The sequence below is a fragment of the Octopus bimaculoides genome, chromosome 27 (genome assembly GCF_046866305.1).
Source record: "Octopus bimaculoides isolate indiv1 chromosome 27, ASM4686630v1, whole genome shotgun sequence".
Taxonomy (NCBI): domain Eukaryota; kingdom Metazoa; phylum Mollusca; class Cephalopoda; order Octopoda; family Octopodidae; genus Octopus; species Octopus bimaculoides.
The window spans coordinates 16,380,238-16,399,526 of record NC_142954.1 but is presented as its reverse complement, the minus strand read 5'-3'; the positions used below and the strand labels follow the sequence as shown (position 1 = coordinate 16,399,526).

The following is a 19,289-nucleotide window of genomic DNA, read 5'->3' as shown; positions in this document are numbered from 1 at the left end:
AGCCCTTCATGTGGACAACACAAAGTGGACAACACAAAGTGGACAACACAAAGTGGACAACACGAAGTGGACAACAGAAACATGTGGATAGTACATAGATAAATAGAAACAAGGACACACAGACAGCAAAAAATAGACAACAGCTTCACTTACCTATGATGGTAAAGTATTTCACCTCACAATTATCACAGACAATGGCCAGTTTACAGCTATATTTGCCAACAATGTGAGGTTCAAACCTCACTTCTATTACTCCAACCAAATTTTTCCTCATCCCAAATGTAGCAGGTCCAATACAAAAGGGAGGTATGGTAATATGTTCTTGCTGGGCATACGTCTGCCATTAAGAGAAAGAGAAAACAGGCTGTTTAAAAGACTTGCCTTGACTCTATTTTCATGTATGTGTATGCAAGACAGGGTTATTTTATTACTTTTCATTATCTTAAAAACAGACTATTTTAACAGAAATATGGAACGAAAATTTCAGAAGGGTGTATGTTAATACTCTTTTACTCTTTCACTTGTTTCAGTCATTTGACTGTGGCCATGCTGGAGCACCACCTTTAGTTGAGCAAATCGACCCCAGGACTTATTCTTTGTAAGCCTAGTACTTATTCTGTCGGCCTCTTTTGCTGAACCACTAAGTTACGGAGACGTAAACACACCAGCATCGGTTGTCAAGCGATGTTGGGGGGGACAAACACAGACACACAAACACACACATATATATATATATACATATACATATATACAACGGGCTTCTTTCAGTTTCCATCTACTAAATCCACTCACAAGGCTTTGGTCGGCCCAAGGCTATAGTAGAAGACACTTGCTCAAGATGCCACGCAGTGGGACTGAACCCGGAACCATGTGGTTTGTAAGCAAGCTACTTACCACATAGCCACTCCTACGCCTATAACAAGATTATATTTTGAGATTTTAGACTAGAAATTGTTTTCAATTATATAAGATATGCTAGTTTCTCACCTGAGCAGAGAAATCTATAATTCATTGTATATTTTCTGCCTTGATACCTTACCTTAATTCATTTAGATTATTTGAAATATGAAATAGCAGCAGGGCTAATGTAATAAACATCTTCAACTACATACACTTAATGTATATTCCTTTTGAATTTGTCAGTAGGCTGCGAACTGGCATGGTGGAGAAAACTCCCTCAAAGCACCAGGTGTTAAAACACCTGATAAGTCATGAACAGGTGAGATAACTCACCTCCAGTCCCATCCACGAGTGAGGGTCATTGATGTTTCACCACTTTTGTGACTTATAACATCATGTACCTGGACAGGATTGCAGGTGAATCATATGACTTACACACATATACTGAGCAAACTATGTGAAGTATGCCCAGTGAATGCATGCATCATCATCATCAACATCATCATCGTTTAACATCCGCTTTCCATGCTGGCATGGGTTGGACGGTTTGACTGAGATCTGGCAAGCCAGTGGGCTGCACCAGGCTCCAATCTGATTTTGCAGTTTCTACAGCTGGATGCCCTTCCTAATGCCGACTACTCTGAGAGTGTAGTGGTGGGTACTTTTTATGTACCACCGGCCAGTCAGGGGCACTAGCATCGACCACGTTCGGATGGTGCTTTTCATGCGCCACCAGTATGGGGATCCAGTCAGGTGGCACTAGCATCGACCCATGCTTGAATGGTGCTTATTACATGCCACTAGCACGGGTGCCAGTCAGGTGGCACTGGCCACGACTACGATTTCGATTTCACTTGATTCAACAGGTCTTCTCAAGCACATCATATTGCCCAACACTTCAAGGGTACTTTTAAATGGCCTGGTTATGCAACACTGGTATTGGCCACGACTGCAATCTCACTTTACTTGCCAGGTCTTCTCAATCACAGAATATCTTCAGAGCGTCATACTAATATATACTTTTGTTATTTACACCACCTGTCCTCGTCTGTTGTTATTATTTGTATATTCTCCCATATATATGTATATATATGTATATATATATATATATATATATATATAGATATATATATATATATATATATATATGGGAGAATATACAAATAATAACAACAGACGACGACAGGTGGTGTAAATAACAAAAGTATATATTAGTATGACGCTCGGGAATACGGAAAGTCTTTGACGTTTCGAGCTACGCTCTTCAACAGAAAGAATACGGAGACAAGGAGAAAAACACGGAGAAAAAAAATTGAATAGTGTTCAGTCAACGGTCAATCATACATACACATATATATAACAGCCAAGGATCGAAGTGTGGGAAGTAAGTTAGCTTCAAGCAATCCGAAGTTAATACAAAAACAGAACTTTCAAGGACAATAATGATTTACTGAGACAGGAGGTTCTCTTTGACTCTTTTACTTGTTTCAGTCATTTGACTGTGGCCATGCTGGAGCACCGCCTTTAGTCAGGCAAATCGAACCAAGCACTTACTCTTTGTAAGCCTAGTACTTATTCTATCGGTGTCTTTTGCCGAACCGCTAAGTTACGGGGACGTAAACACACCAGCATCGGTTGTCAAGTGATGTTGGGGGACAAATACAGACACACACACAGTGTGCTCAACTAAAGGCTGTGCTCCAGTATGGTCGCAGTCAAATGACGGAAACAAGTAAAAGAGTAAAGAGATATGTGTATATCATCATCATCATCATCGTTTAACGTCCGCTTTCCATGCTAGCATGGGTTGGACAATTTGACTGAGGACTGGTGAAACCGGATGGCAACACCAGGCTCCAGTCTAATTTGGCAGAGTTTCTACAGCTGGATGCCCTTCCTAACGCCAACCACTCAGAGAGTGTAGTGGGTGCTTTTACGTGTGACCCGCACGAAAACGGCCATGCTCGAAATGGTGTCTTTTATGTGCCACCCGCACAAGCCAGTCCAGGGGCACTGGCAACGATCTCGCTCGAAAATCCTACGGGAGCCAGTCAGGCGGTACTGGCAACGGCCACGCTCAAAATGGTGCATCTCATGTGCCACCTGCACAAGAACCAGTCCAGGGGCACTGGCAACAATCTTACTTGGCTTGCCGGGTCTTCTCACGCACAGCACATTTCCAAAGGTCTCGGTCAGTAGTCATCGCCTCAGTGAGGCCCAATGTACGAAGGTCTTGCCTCACCACCTCAGCCCAGGTCTTCCTGGGTCTACCTCTTCCACGGGTTCCCTCAACTGTTAGGGTGTGGCACTTTTTCACGCAGCTATCCTCATCCATTCTCACCACATGTCCATACCAGCGCAATCGTCTCTCTTGCACGCCACAACTGATGCTTCTAATGTTCAGCTTTTCTCTCAAGATACTTACACTCTGACGGGTATTCTCATTGACATTACACATCCAACGGAGCATACTGGCTTCATTCCTTGCGAGCTTACGTATGTCCTCAGCAGTTACAGCCCATGTTTCACTGCCATGTAGCATGGCTGTTCGTACGCATGCGTCATACAGTCTGCCTTTTACTCTGAGTGAGAGTCCCTTTGTCGCCAGCAGGGGTAAGAGCTCTCTAAACTTTGCCCAGGCTATTCTTATTCTAGCAGCTACACTTTCAGCGCACCCACCCCCACTACTAACTTGGTCGCCCAGATAGCGGAAGCTATCGACTACCTCTAGTTTTTCACCCTGGAATGAGATAGAAGTTGTTTCCTGTTTGTTTACAGTCTTTATTGCACCTGTACATCTGCCACAAACAAAAACTAACTTGCTAGTTAACCTGCCTTTGATGTTGCTGCACCTCTTATGTGTCCATAGCTTGCACCGGGTACATCTTATAGAGTTACTACCTACTCCTTTTCTACATACTGAGCAGGGCCATCTACCTGAAGGGGTTTGTGTTTTATCTACCTTCCTACTTATTAGGATTTTGGTTTTAGCTAGGTTGACTCTAAGGCCCTTCAGTTCTAGACCTTGCTTCCATACCTGAAACTTCTCCTCTAGTTCTGATAGTGACTCCGCAATTAGGGCAAGGTCATCAGCATAGAGGAGCTCCCAGGGGCAACCTGTCTTGAACTCCTCTGTGATTGCCTGGAGGACTATGATAAATAAGAGGGGGCTGAGGACGGAACCTTGGTGGACCCCTACCTCTACCCGGAATTCATTGCTGTACTCATTTCCAACCCTCACCTTACTGGCAGCATCTCTGTACATGGCTCGCACAGCTCTCACTAACCATTCTTCTATCCCAAGTTTCCTCATTGACCACCAGATAAGGAACGGGGGACCCTGTCAAAGGCTTTCTCCATGTCAACGAAAGCCAGGTACAGAGGTTTATCCTTAGCTAGGTATTTCTCCTGCAACTGTCTCACTAGAAATAAGGCATCAGTAGTGCTTTTACCTGGCACGAACCCAAACTGCATCTCATCTAAATTAATTCGCTCCCTAATTAGTTGGGCTATGACCCTCTCTGTAACTTTCATAACCTGATCTAACAGCTTGATGCCTCTGTAATTATTTGTATCTAAAGTGTCACCTTTACCTTTGTAGCAGTTGACTATGATGCTGCTACACCAGTCATTGGGTATGACTCCTTCGTGTATCACCTGGTTCGTAATACGGGTGACTAGGCTATAGCCAACACTGCCAGATATTTTGAGCATCTCTGCAGTGATTCCTGATGGGCCGGGGGCTTTCCCGGTCTTCATACTCTTAGTTGCTTTATCTACCCTGGTACTATCAACTCGGATAGCTGGTCCCTCTATTGGGTCGACATACGGCAGGCTCTCTTTCTCCCATTCATTCTCTTTATTAAGCAATCTATCGTAGTGGCATCTCCAGACCTTTCTTTGCATCCTCATTTAATGCAAGCGTACCATCATCCATGCGAACACATTTCTCTCCTACAACATCACTATTCTCTCTCCTACACTGTCTTGCAACACGAAATACCTCGAGTCTTTGGTCCTCACGGCGCAGAACATTGGCAAATCTTTCCTTATCTGCTTCCCCTCTGGCTAAATAAACCTGTCGCCTAGCCTCCCTTCTGGCACATTGGTACAATTCCCTGCTACCACCGTTCTTCCAGTCCTTCCAAGCCTGTTTCTTTTGTCTAATAGCTCTGTCTACCTCCTTGTTCCACCACCACGTTACTCTGGGTCGGGAGGGGACCTTACACCACCCACAAATCTGGTCGGTGGCTTTCAACAGGTTGTCCCGCAGAAATCTCCAATTGTCTTCCACGTTGTATGATGCTATATCCCCTTCTATTTCGTTAAATGCTTCAAGTAACTTGTCTCTAAGTCTCTGTCCGTTTGCAGTGTCTTTAAGCTTCCACACCCTTCTCCTCCAAGCCTGTCTAATTCTGGGCACCCATTTTGCCTTGATCCCAAAGTCGCTAACTACTAATCTATGTTGTGGGGTACATTCTTCGCCAGGGTAGGTTTTGGCATTTATAAGCCGCCCTCTTTCCCTATTTCTGGCGAGGATGTAGTCGATTTGGCTAGAGTGTCTGCCGGAGCGGTAGGTGACTAGGTGACTGGCAGGTTTCCTGAAGTTGGTATTGCAGACCATAAGATCGGTTGCATCACAGAACTCCAGCAGTCTGGTTCCCTCCTCGTTGCGGGAACCTAAGCCATAGCCTCCATGTATGCCATGGAAGCCTCCAGCACGACGTCCGACATGACCGTTGAAGTCTCCAGCTACAAAGAGAAGGTCCCTGTCACTCGTCGACGAGGTAGTTTGCAAATATATATATATAGGCGGAGGAAAATGGAGATATTGAAGTTAATATATATAAGTGTATATATATATATATATATATATACCCACAAGAGATCCCTGGGCGCATCAACCACAGATTCATAATCGCAGCACTCAAATTCATTCTACTGAACAACTATTTCATGTTCGTCACAGCTTACTATCGACAAAAATGTGGAACTGTAATGGGAACCCGAGCTGTGCCAGTGATTGCGAACCTTGTAATGGGTTACCTAGAGCTTAAAATATACCAATCATCACTACAAAAATATGGCACCTCCTTTCATTGCTGTTTAAAGGAGAACTGGAAGAGGTATTTGGACGATTGCTTTATACTTTGGAAAGAGAGCATGGACAAACTCCTCGATTTCAAAATAATGCTTAACAATATTTATAGCAACATGCAATTCACCATGGAACACAGCAGTAAACAACTCCCTTTTCTTGACATCCTAATTAAAATAGTCAATAACCACATAGAAACAGACATCTATAAACCTACAGATTCTAAACAATACCTATTATTCAACTCATGCCACCCCAAACACATAAAAATTAATATACCTTATAATCTAGCGAAAAGAATCTGTACCATAGTTTTGAACTCCTATACTCTTGAACGAAGACTCCTTGAACTCAGATCAATACTAATTAAAAGACATTACCCAATATCTTTAATAAATGGTGGCATTAAACGAGCTAAGGAAATAGACATACAAACATTATGGGAAGCCAACCGAAATACTAAACCAGACTTAAAAATACTCCCATACATCTCCACACATAACCCTAGAAACAACGAAGCCTTCAACATTATCATCCAAAATCTTCCTATCCTCACAAGGGATAAAACAATGAACAAAATTTTAGACTCACACAAAATTATCAAAAGTAAAATACAACCTAAATCACTGAAAAAAATATTAACCAGCGCAAGATTGTATCCACTAACAACAAAACCAAAAGTAAAAAAATGTGGTACTTGCCACCACCTTTTGGAGGGTTCGGAGTTCCACTTTAAACAAGGTGAAATATTTACGATTAAATCAAATTTCACCTGTGCCTCGGAAAATCTAATCTATGCCATTACATGCTTAGGGTGCAGTAATAACTATATTGGCCAAACAGGAATATCACTCCGTCGAAGAACCACTCTCCCCAAAGAACAAATCCGCCACCCACATTACAGACAGATACAGGTCAGTGGACACATAGAAAGGTGTGCGAGGAATCTTAATCCTAATTTCCTAATTTTTCCCTTCTATCAATGTTCACAGATCACATCAACACAACAAAGAATGAATAAAGAGGCAATTTTCATTAATAAATATCTTCCACAACTAAATATGAACACATAACATAGTATAGAACACTACTAATCTTCCATTTAATATCACTAAACTCCATACATCCCATACACCATTCACATTACAAATCCAGATCTACCCTAAATTGCACCAAATCCTGAACTACTTACCTCCCTTACACATAATCTTTTTACTAAGGGACTAATAGACTTGACACTTCAGAATTCAGTGTACACTCAAAGCAATGACTAGTAATATTATGAAACCGGTATGCTTTTAAATCTCTTTAACAATTCACAATAATGACTTTTATTACTTTTATTCCTACCTCAGTTCATCTAATTGTATATATCTATCGTTACTTTTCATAAAAAGCCTTACTTTTTTTTATTTCCAATGCGCATTTTCGCTTATTTTTCTGCTTATGTTCCCCTTACATTTCCACGTGTAGTTTCTATTTTGTTTTTGTAATTTATTTCTATTATATATATATATATATATATATATATATATATATACGATGGGCTTCTTTCAGCTTCCATCTACTAAATCTACTCACAAGGCTTTGATCGGCCTGAGGCACTTGCCAAAGGTGCCATGCAGTGAGACTGAACATGGAACCATGTGGTTGGTAAGCAAGCTACTTACCACACAGCCACTCCTGCGCCTACAGATTATAGAGATTTTCATATCAAAGTATGATAAACTGAAAAAAGTTCATTTTATATTTCACAGTAGGTGACCAGGGTTGCTGGAATAGCAAATAAGAATACAAGAGTCAAGGAATGGAGTTGATATACAGTTAAAAGAACATAGCTCACCTTGAATGCAGTTGTATTCCACAAATCAGCTGGCATCATACAAAAGCATCCACTTCCTCCAATATTCTTTATAACCACATGGGTGACCAGTTTGCAGCCAATAAGACAGAAACCAATGTCCAGGACAGACGGAACTGAAAATAAAGAAATCATCAAATACACACGACAATTTTGACTGGTTTCAGTTATCGAATCCTGGCCATGCTAGGGCACCATCATCATCATTATCATCGTTTAACGTCCACCTTCCATGCTAGCATGGGTTGGACGATTTGACTGAAAACTGGCGAACCAGATGGCTGCACCAGGCTCCAATCTGATTTGGCAGAGTTTCTACAGCTGGATGCCCTTCCTAACGCCAACCACTCCGAGAGTGTAGTGGGTGCTTTTAATTACCACCGGCACGAGGGCCAGTCAGGCGGTACTGGCAACAGTCACACTCAAATGGTGTTTTTTACGTGCCACCTGCACAGGAGTCAGTCCAGTGGCACTAGCAGCGAGTTTATTCAATAGTATTGACCCAGGGACTGGTAATCACTTTTGAGATTTTTGTTGATGAAATTTATGGAACAGAAATATGGTTTGAGAGAATGTTTCACAAAAAAATAGGTAAAAAAATCATCCTGGGTCCTATGTGTGAAGCTGAGCTACCCATAAACTAACTTTGTCCCTGATGCTCAGTACTAAAGGCCAATTTTAATCCAGATGGTCTCTTCTACGTAGTGTGACACCATAATAATAATAATCCTTTCTACTATAGGCACAAGGCTTGAAATTTTGGGGGAGGGTTTAAGATTATTACATCAACCCCAGTACTCCACTGGTACTTAATTTATCAACCTCAAAAGGATGAAAGGCAAAGTTTACCCCTGGGTAGAATTTGATCTCAGATCGTAAAGATGTACAAGATGCCATGAACCATTTTGACCAACGTGGTAATGAATCTGCCGGCTCACTGCCTTAATAATAATAATAATCCTTTCTACCACAGGCACAAGGCCAGAAATTTTGGGTCGAGGGGGCCAGTCAATTAGATTAACCCCAATGCTTGACTAGTACTAATTTTACTGACCCTGAAAGAATGAAAGGGAAAGTCAGCCATGACGGAACTTGAACCCAGAAGGTAAAGACGGATGAAATGCTACTAAGCATTTTGCCCATCATGCTAACAATTCAGCCAGCTCACTGCCTTGATAATAATGATGATAATAATAATAATAATAATAATAATAATAATAATAATTCACTTGAACAAAACTGTACAAATCCAAATATATGGTACCCTAGGCATAACACCTACATGAACTTCTAACTTGTTGTCTCTTGAGGTCTCTGGGTGAGACTTGGAGCCAACTTGTACAAATGCAAAACAAAAGTCAAACATAAAATAATAATATTAATAATAATAATTGTCGGAGCCCTGGGAACAGTGAGTAAAAATCTTGAGAAGTACGTGGAACAAATAGGGGCTGCAATAAGGGTGGAGCACTTGCAGAAAACAGCACTGCTTGAATACTCCGGATGGTGCTCAAAGAATAAGGGGTGTTACCTTAGTTCACTGGTAGTGAGCAGCTGGAATTATAGTACATCTCCAGCGTTAGAAGCTGTGCAAAAGCAACAACAACAACAACAGCAACAACAATAATAATAATAATAATATTAATAACATTTACTGAAACATTATTATTGTTTTCCATGATGTTTTTGTTCTGGCAGGTGTTATACTGACACTAAACCAAAAGAGAGTGGTTTAGGCACAGAAGTGGCTGGGTGGTAAGAAGCTTGCTTATCAACCACATGGTTCCAGGGCAAGTGTCTTCTGTTATAGCCTCGGGCCGACCAAAGCCTTGTGAGTGGATTTGGTAGACGGACACTGAAAGAAGCCCGTCATATATGTGTGTGTGTGTGTGTGTGTATGTTTGCATGTCTGTGCTTGACAACCAATGTTGGTGTGTTTATGTCCCCGTAACTTAGTGGTTCAGCAAAAGAGACCAATAGAATAAGTACTAGGCTTCCAAAGATTAAGTGCTGGGATCGATTTGTTCGACTAAAGGCGTTGCACCAGCATGGCCACAGTCAAATGACTGAAACAAATGAAAGAAAGAAAGAATTATTATTATTATTATTATTATTATAGTTTCTATATCAAATTTCTTTCGTCACACCTTCTGTGACCTCTTCCGTAACTCTCTATCCCAAGTGTCTCTTCTTGTTCTGCTTATTCCATTTTGTCTATCCCTTTTTTTCCCCTGAATATGCCCTTCTGAAATTAGGGTGTGTCACATACGTCACACATACTTGTGTCTTTTATCCCATCAAAAACGGTAGTTTCCATAGTAACCACCAGACTACACAGAATGTAACAACAAAAACAATAACTTTAAAACAAACAATTAGAAGATGGATAAAAAAAACAATTAATCGTTACTAACGAGTTAAAATGGGGTGTGGTCTCTTGGCCAGGAGTGGCACTATGATGCTTGTTGAAGATTGCGTCACCACTTCCAGTTCATCTTTGAAGGAGCCGAGGGTGTCGGGGGCAAAACGTATTGTGTAGAGACAGCTCATCCCTGGCGCCACCAGACCTTGTTCGTTAGGAAATTGGCCTGAAACAGAATCATCATCATCATCATCATCATCATCATGACCATCACCATCAGCATCACCACCAATTATCATCATCATCATCACTGTCATGAATATTTAAAATCATCATCATCATCATCATTGCCATCATCATCACCATCAGTCACGAACATTTTAATCATCATCATCATCATCACCACCACTGTCGTCACCTTCATCATCATCTTCATCAGTCATGGACATTTTAGTCATCATCATCATTAATCATCATCATCGTCATCATCAGTCTCATGAAGACTACAACCATCATTCTCACCGTCATGAACATTTTAATCATCACCATCACTTATGAGCACAATCATCATCATTATTGTCATCATCAACATCATCATCATCATCACAGTCATGAACATTGCAACCAACATTAGCCACAGCAGCAGCAGTAGCAACTTGATTAGCACTGTTATCAGTATCTCAACCACCACCACCACCATCGTCAACATCCTCAACATCATCATCACCATCATCACAACCATCACTGTCAAAATCACAATGGCCAGTGGCAGTATCGTCATCATTACCGTCATCATCGACATCATACTGCCACCATTGTCCCCACCCTCATCCCTTCCACAATCAATTACCAACATCACTGAGCAGCATTAGAAAGGGGCATCCATGGGCATCAGGGCCATAGAAACCATGGCAAAGCCGACACTGGAGCACGGCGCAGTCATTGGGCCCACCGGATCCTGTTAAACCATCCGACTCATGCCAGCATGGAACATGGATGTGAAATGATGAGGGTGATGATAGCTGCTATTGTCAATCATCATCACTTATGAGTCTGGCCTGGGGTTTGCCCACCACTGTGTGGATACATCGTCAGTAGGAAATAGCAGCGAAATCTCCTTAAGATAATGAAGGAAAGGGACGCATAAGATGATGTAACGGTTCTGATGACTATGAATAGATGTTGATGGTCATGGCTGGAATGACTCATGCATTTACTCACTCGACTTTGATATGGAGGCTTAAGCAACAACCCACATACGCAGACAGACACAAGCACACACACAAGCATGTGCACACACACACACATGCACACACACACACAAACACAAGCAGACACACGCACAAGCACAGGCACACAAGTACACACAACACACACACACAAACACATACACAACACACACACAAACACACACACACACACGCATGCACACGCACACATGCACAGACAAACACAAGCACGCACATACATAAATAAGCACATGTACACAAACACACACACACACACACGCACACATGCACACACACACACACACACACACACACACACACACACACACACACACACACACACACAGAAATTGAAGCTGGTAAAAGAAGAAGCAAAACAGGGTTGGAAGTGTTCCTCTGCAACTCACCGAGTCCAACTAAAAAGTATTTGGTTGCTGGTGGAATCACTCGACACGGCCGGAGAACAGACGATACATTCTTCAGTTCTAGTTTGGCCTATTAAAAGACACAAAGAACACCAGACTGCAGTTACTGTTGTGGTTCAGCCCTAAAGGAGCAGGCCTCTCATCGAAATATCTCTAATTGTAACCAGGCTAGTCTTATTCAGGCACAGTGTACCTAAGTCTACATCATCTAATGCACTGTTTCTCAACCTTTTTTTACCCTTGTGTAACCCTTCAAATTAATTACATATCTCAAGGAATCCCTGCACAAAAAAAAATTATATACCATATCTTTCTCGTATTTTTTCATCATAATTCACGTAAGAAATATCATATATATCATCATCATCATCATCATCATCGTTTAACGTCTGCCTTCCATGCTAGCATGGGTTGGACGACTTGACTAAGGACTGGCGAACCAGATGGCTGCACCAGGCTCCAGTCTGATCTGGCAGAGTTTCTACAGCTGGATGCCCTTCCTAACGCCAACCGCTCCAAGAGTGTAGTGGGTGCTTTTAAGTGCCACCAGCATGAGTGCTAGTCAGGCGGTACTGGCAATGGCCACGCTCAAATGGTGTTTTGTACATGCTACCTGCACAGGAGCCAGTCCAGCTGCACTGGCAACGACCTTGCTTGAATGCTTTTTCACGTGCCAGTAAGGCGACTCTGGTAACGATCAAGCTCAAATGGTGCTTTTTATGTGCCACCGGCACGGAAGCCAGACAGTTGCTCTGGCAACGATCACGCTCAGATGGTGCTGTTAGCGCTCGACTGGCATGGGTGCCAGTCATCGGATTTGGTTCAATTTCGATTTCACTTGCCTCAACAGGTCTTCGCAAGCAAAGTTTAGTGTCCAATGAAGGAAAGGTACGCATAAGTGGGCTGGTTACACCCCTGGCAAAGGCCATGGATTATGGTCTCACTTGGCTTGCCGGGTCTTCTCACGCACGAATGGTCTACACCTGGTAGCTTACTGGTAAAGCACAGTCACTTTCACAGAGATCGTTAAGTATTTGGCAAATGAAAGACGGAAGATGGAATATACGAGAATTCATCATTAATCACGACAATTGCTTCAACGCATCTACCATTGATCCCTCTTGGGTGGTGCACTCAATAACTGGTCCAGGAGCATCTGGCGGAGCAGATGTATCTCGTCGGCTGATAAATATCTTTAAAACTCATTAAAATAAAAGTTCTGCAATGTAACTTCTTGTTTTGTAGAAAGATAAGCAGCCAGACGGAGGAAATATCTTCATTTATGTTGAAGATTAAAAATAAAATCACAGATGGCAAAAAGAGAAATGAACATACAAATCCAGTGAGAAAAGTATTAAAAATAACTGTTAACAGATATGGATGTATAAACACCCTCGGGCAAGCTGCATAGCGTGAGTATAAATATATCATCATCATCATCATCATCGTTTAACGTCCGCTTTCCATGCTAGCATGGGTTGGACGATTTGACTGAGGACTGGTGAAACCGGATGGCAACACCAGGCTCCAGTCTGATTTGGCAGAGTTTCTACAGCTGGATGCCCTTCCTAACGCCAACCACTCAGAGAGTGTAGTGGGTGCTTTTACGTGTCATATATACACATGAAATCTTCCGAGCGGGATCGTTGCCAGTACCCCTGGACTGGCTCTTGTGCGGGTGACACATGAAATGTTTCAAGAGAGATCGGGGCCGTCGTAGGATTTTCGAGTGAGATCGTTGCCAGTGCTCCTGGACTGGCTCATGTGCGGGTGACACATGAATTCTTTCGAGCGAGATCGTTGCCGGTGCCCCTGAGCTGGCTCTTGTACGGGTGACACTTGAAATTTCTTTGAGCGAGATCGTTGCCGGTGCCCCATAACTGGCTCTTGTGCGGGGCCGTTGTAGGATTTTCGAGCGAGATCGTTGCTGGTGCCCCTGGACTGGCTTTTGTGCGGGTGACACATGAGGTTTTTCGAGCGAGGTGAGCGTGGCCGTTGCCAGTACCGCCTGACTGGCCTTTGTGCGGGTGACACGTAAAAACACCCACTACACTCTCTGAGTGGTTGGCGTTAGGAAGGGCATCCAGCTGTAGAAACTCTGCCAAATCAGATTGGAGCCTGGTGTAGCCATCTGGTTTCACCAGTCCTCAGTCAAATCGTCCAACCCATGCTAGCATGGAAAGCGGACGTTAAACGACGACGATGATATATATATACAAACCAGTATTTAGGGGTAAAACTTCGAAGGGAATGAAAAGTAAAAACATTTACCATTTAACTCCTGGACACTTATTCTAGCAAATAAAATAATTTGCAAGGCGAAGTCTTCTTCAGCAGGTACACCTTAGATTAAACATATATACACAAGGCAATCCAGTATATGCCCCGTGCTTATACATTCTAATTTTTTTAATCTACCACGCAAGCGCAACTCCTTGTCGGCATTAAATAAAAATGCCAGCTTTTCAATTCGAAAATTATCCAGAAAAAGGTATCAATAATTAGATGGTAATTGTTTTTATTTTTCATTCCCTTCGAAGTTTTATCCCTAAATAGTGGTATGGAATTTAACTGTTATTTCTAGCATGCAAGGAATCCATATGATGGATGCCTCTTATGTGTTTAAATGTACACTGTATTTATATGAATAATATATAGTCTATTGACTAAAATTTTACATGCTAGGCCACTGGTAGTAGAAATTTCTAATATTTCTAATTACCCTTGAATGGCCGTTGCCAGTACCGCCTGACTGGCTTCCATGCCAGTGGCACGTAAAAGCACCCCCTACACTCTCGGAGTGGTTGGCGTTAGGAAGGGCATCCAGCTGTAGAATCTCTGCCAGATCAGATTGGAGCCTGGTGTAGCCATCTGGTTTCACCAGTCCTCAGTCAAATTGTCCAACCCATGCTAGCATGGAAAGCGGACGTTAAATGATGATGTTATATACAGGGTGTCCATAAATTACAGACATCACTAAATATATTCCCAATGGTTGTTATATTTTTTTGATAAGATGATGTCTATATTACAATATTACAATAACAAACAATATGTTGTGCATGTATAGTAATATTACAATCATGAAGTTAGCCTTAGCTTATCTAACTCTTTCTCATGAAAGCCCTAGGAACCTTTTGTGGAACCCCAGGGTTCTGAGTAACCCTGGTTGAGAAATGCTAATCAAATGTGACATCCCTTCTTGTAATCCAAGGTCAGCCCTGATTGAGCAGACCCCTGATCAAAGACATTCCAGCTGTAATCATCTCATTTTTTATTCAGTCATAGGGTATCTAGGACCATATCATCCAATGTGTCACTGTTTTCTTTTTTTTATTAGCTATATTTCCTACCTTGACCCCGTGACTTATAACAGAGTTAATGTTAGGAGTGCATATTCCGGGTGCACTAGGCATGCAGTGCAGACCCTTTGAAAATGGTAAATTCATTATAAATATTAACCTTACTCATTAATTTAATCACAAATCTTAATGGAAAACTTTTGTTGTACCCCTGCTTGGAAATTGGTGGCATTGGGTATGGTAGCGCACCCAATACAACAACCATCAAATGCCACACATTTAAATTAGGCGGTGAGCTGGCAGAGACGTTAGCACGCCGGGCGAAATGCTTGGCGGTATTTCATCTGCCACTACGTTCTGAGTTCAAATTCCGCCGAGGTCGACTTTGCCTTTCATCCTTTCGGGGTCGATTAAATAAGTACCAGTTACGCACTGGGGTCGATATAATCGACTTAATCCGTTTGTCTGTCTTTGTTTGTCCCCTATGTGTGTAGCCCCTTGTGGGTAGTAAAGAAATAACACATTTAAATGTATCCAATATAAGTCAGTAAGGTGTGATTTGAGAGTGATTTGGCTGCTACTTTTAGCAGACTGAGCATCTGCATAGAGACTTTGTAGAGCAGATACTAAAACCAGAATATTCTTTTCTACTCTAGGCAAAAGGCCGAAATTTTTTGGAGAGGGACACAGTCGATTAGATCAACTCCAGTATACAACTGGTACATAATTTATCGACCCCCAAAAGGATGAAAGGCAAAGTCGACCTCGGCAGAATTTAAACTCAGATCGTAGAGACAGACAAAATACCACTAAGCATTTTGACCAGTGTACTAACATTTCTTATTTCTTTACTGCCCACAAGGGGCTACACACAGAGGGGACAAACAAGGACAGACCTCGGCAGAACTTGAACTCAGAATGTAGCGGCAGACAAAATACCACTAAGCATTTCGCCCGGCGTGCTACCGATTCTGGCAGCTTGCTGCCTTACTAAAACCAGAATATTGTTAATGGAAGTACTGTCCTGTAGGCGTCATCTGAAATATCTGCACCAGGGCTTCTCAAAAAGAACAGTACCATCCCTGGAGGTGGGGTGATGAGAGCCAGTGAAAAATTGTACATAGGTACCAGGAGAAATATGGATAAGTTTTATACCCTTGCGTTTGGATATATGATTTAACAAAGCAGAGGTAAAGCAATATGTTTCAAACCTGTACTTTGACTATCAGTACGTGAAACTCCAAATGCTTTCAGTTGTCTCAATGATAACATTACTCTTTATAAGAGTTTGACAAGCCCGTCTTTTAATCACACAGGGGTGTTAATGTCTTTCACCACAACAGTAGGACAGAGACCACCTCACAGGCTGATGGAACCTGCTTTTGATATTGTGTAAACCAGATCTACATGTTGCATGGTCAGGTGGTCGGCAACTAGACTGGTTGCCCTATTCAAGTAGTTTACTACACTTGTGAGGAGAATGTCTGGAGACCCAACAGGACTAAAAATATACCCTGTCAAAGACCAGACGAGCTCCTTGTGGGCCAACAGCCATCCAGTTGGGGAAGGCAGTGGTAAACCACCCCAATATGTTTGCCAAAAAAAACTGAAAAAAATCGGAAAGACTTTTATCGTAGTGTCATGAATACACTGCAAAAGTGTACGATATACAAGCAGGCCCAAAAATAGGTTTACAGTTCTCGCGTAGGCACTTTAAATTTCTTTTAAAACATTTATTACATTTAAATTTCAATTACAAACTGAAAAGGGAGCTTGACAAAATTAACTAAATTAGAATAATGGTTTCATATCTTTTTTATACTTAAGATCTAAACTGTTAATATATGAATGTAAAGGAGATAGTTGAATAACTGTAAACCTACTTTTGGGTCACCCTGTATGACAAAGTTGGACTAAGAGAAAAAGGGTAGTATATATGAAGGGGTGCTGAAAAGTCCCAGGCTTTGGGTAAAAGAAAATTCATATCCAACATATTCTCCTCTGACATTCACACACAAATTGCTGTGGCTCTTCAGTTTTTCTAAGCCCTGCAAAAAAGAACTCAGAAGGTTGGGCCTCCTACCAGGCCTTTTGCAACACCCTTAAAGCCAGAAACTTTTCAACACACACACACACACTCACACAAGGGAGTGCTGAAAAGTTCCTGGCTTTGGGTAAAAGAAAATACAGGAGAATCAGTTATGATTATATTCACCATATTCCCCTCTCAGATTCACACCCTTATTGCCAGAATCCTTCATTTTTTTCTAATCCCTGTGAAAGAACCTGGAAGGTTGGGCCTTTCACGATGCCCTTAAAGCCAAGAACTTTTCAGCACCCAGCACCCCTTCATTTACTGTGGGCCAGAACCTTTGACCCTAGCCTATAAATATTTGGAGAGGGGAAATGGTGGTAGGTGTCACTATCATTACAATAAACTTTCATGCCTTTTTAGGGGGTCAATAAAATAAGTACCAACTGTGTACTGGGGTTGATTTAATTAGCCTCACAGCAGCCGCTGGGAAACCAGTGCTGGTGGCATTAAAAACAAACACTCAGTTTATACTGTAATGTGTTTGATGTTAGAAAGGGCAGCCATGGTGCACTCAACCATAACATAAATGACATTTGAATGTACCATGTTATCCCTTATCAGTGATAAATGTATAATAGAACATATGGGCAAAATAGGTTTCATTATGAGGGCCCAAGTTGTCCGGAGCATTGTAGATGGTCACTGAGCGTGAACACTGATTTTTGTCATCACAGATCAATCTATGACAAGCATAACATCAATCACAATTGGGTGACCATGTTATCCCTTATCAGCAATGACTGAGTCAGCAATAAACAAGAATAGATGCATAATGAAGAACCAAGGATAGTTTCTTTTGCTAATTCTCTCTTCCTCTCTCCCCCCTCTCTCACTCTTTCTTTCTCTTTCTCTTTCTCTCATACTCTCACCCCTCTGAAACCAAGAAGAATCAGTGATAAACAAGGATAGATGCATAATGAAACACCAAGGATAGTCTCTCTCCTTGTCTCTCTCCCCTCTGAAATCAAGGTACAAATCAAAGACAGACCTTACCTCGTATATCTCACCACTTCTGTAATCTGTAAAGAGAATTTCCCGAGGGGTCGGCAGGAAGAGAGGAGACCTGAGGAACAAGAAAATGATCATAGAAGACATCATTCATTTACACAGGAAACTACCCCCACCCCACGATTCCCTGCTACACCTTTGAAAAAATTACTAAATTTCTTTAGTTGTGAGTTAGAGAGAAGTTACATCAACCTCAATATATAACAGGTATGTAATTTATTGCCCTCTTTCCCCTCAAAACATCAAAGTTTCTTTCAATATCATCATTTAACTCTTCTGTCACCATACTTCTGTTGAGATGCTCTGTGTTTCTTTCAATTAATTTGAAATATAACAAAGAATTTAGTAAAATAACTTAGATATCATTAAGCTAGTGTGAGGAACATAAATTGTGACTAAGGTTTGGTGGAAGATTTTAATTCAGAACTTTTGAAAACAAGACATTTGTACTACAGAGCCAGAGGTGGTTTCAGGTGGGTTGGTATCAAAAGGGCCAAAGTCCACGTTCCATATCAGCATCAGTTGGATCATAAGGTTTCACCAACACGTGGCTTCAAGGCATCTTGAGAAAGCATTTCCAACCTATTACCCCAAGCTGACTAATGCTTCATAAATGGAAAAGGAAATCCTGTCATGTGTGTGTGTGTGTGTGTGTAAATATATATATTAGCATGGAAAGCGGACGTTAAATGATATGTATATGTATATATGTATGTATATGAAAAAAAAAGTCAAGGTAGAAAATGCTAAAATAATTTTATAAAAACCATTTCAGTACCGGTTTCAGTCATTGAGACTTTTTCAACTGTAAGTATGGAAAGCAATTAAATTTTGAAAAAATTAAAAGAAAAGTTTTTTAAAAGAATATTTGCATAGTATTCAAATACAAGGAGCATTTTCCTTGTTTCTGCCTGTCTTGTTTACTCTTGTGGGTTCGAGGTCGTTGTGAATTCTTGGTAGGGAAGAACTTGGTATTCTTGGTAGGATTATTCTAAACAGCAATAGTGGT

At 41.5% G+C, this 19,289-nt stretch overlaps 1 protein-coding gene across 1 annotated transcript in view; it reads right to left on the bottom strand.

Moving 5' to 3' along the window:
* Positions 1-19,289, bottom strand: part of LOC106868914 (deleted in lung and esophageal cancer protein 1) — a 128,196-nt gene that overhangs the window by 84,828 nt on the left and 24,079 nt on the right. Inside the window, exons 9-13 of the mRNA XM_089343358.1 lie at positions 18,266-18,335; positions 11,858-11,945; positions 10,274-10,447; positions 7,842-7,975; positions 154-337 (exon numbers count right to left, since the gene is read on the bottom strand). Of these exons, the coding sequence (XP_089199484.1) occupies positions 154-337; positions 7,842-7,975; positions 10,274-10,447; positions 11,858-11,945; positions 18,266-18,335 (650 nt within the window). The remainder of the gene's footprint in view (positions 1-153; positions 338-7,841; positions 7,976-10,273; positions 10,448-11,857; positions 11,946-18,265; positions 18,336-19,289) is intronic.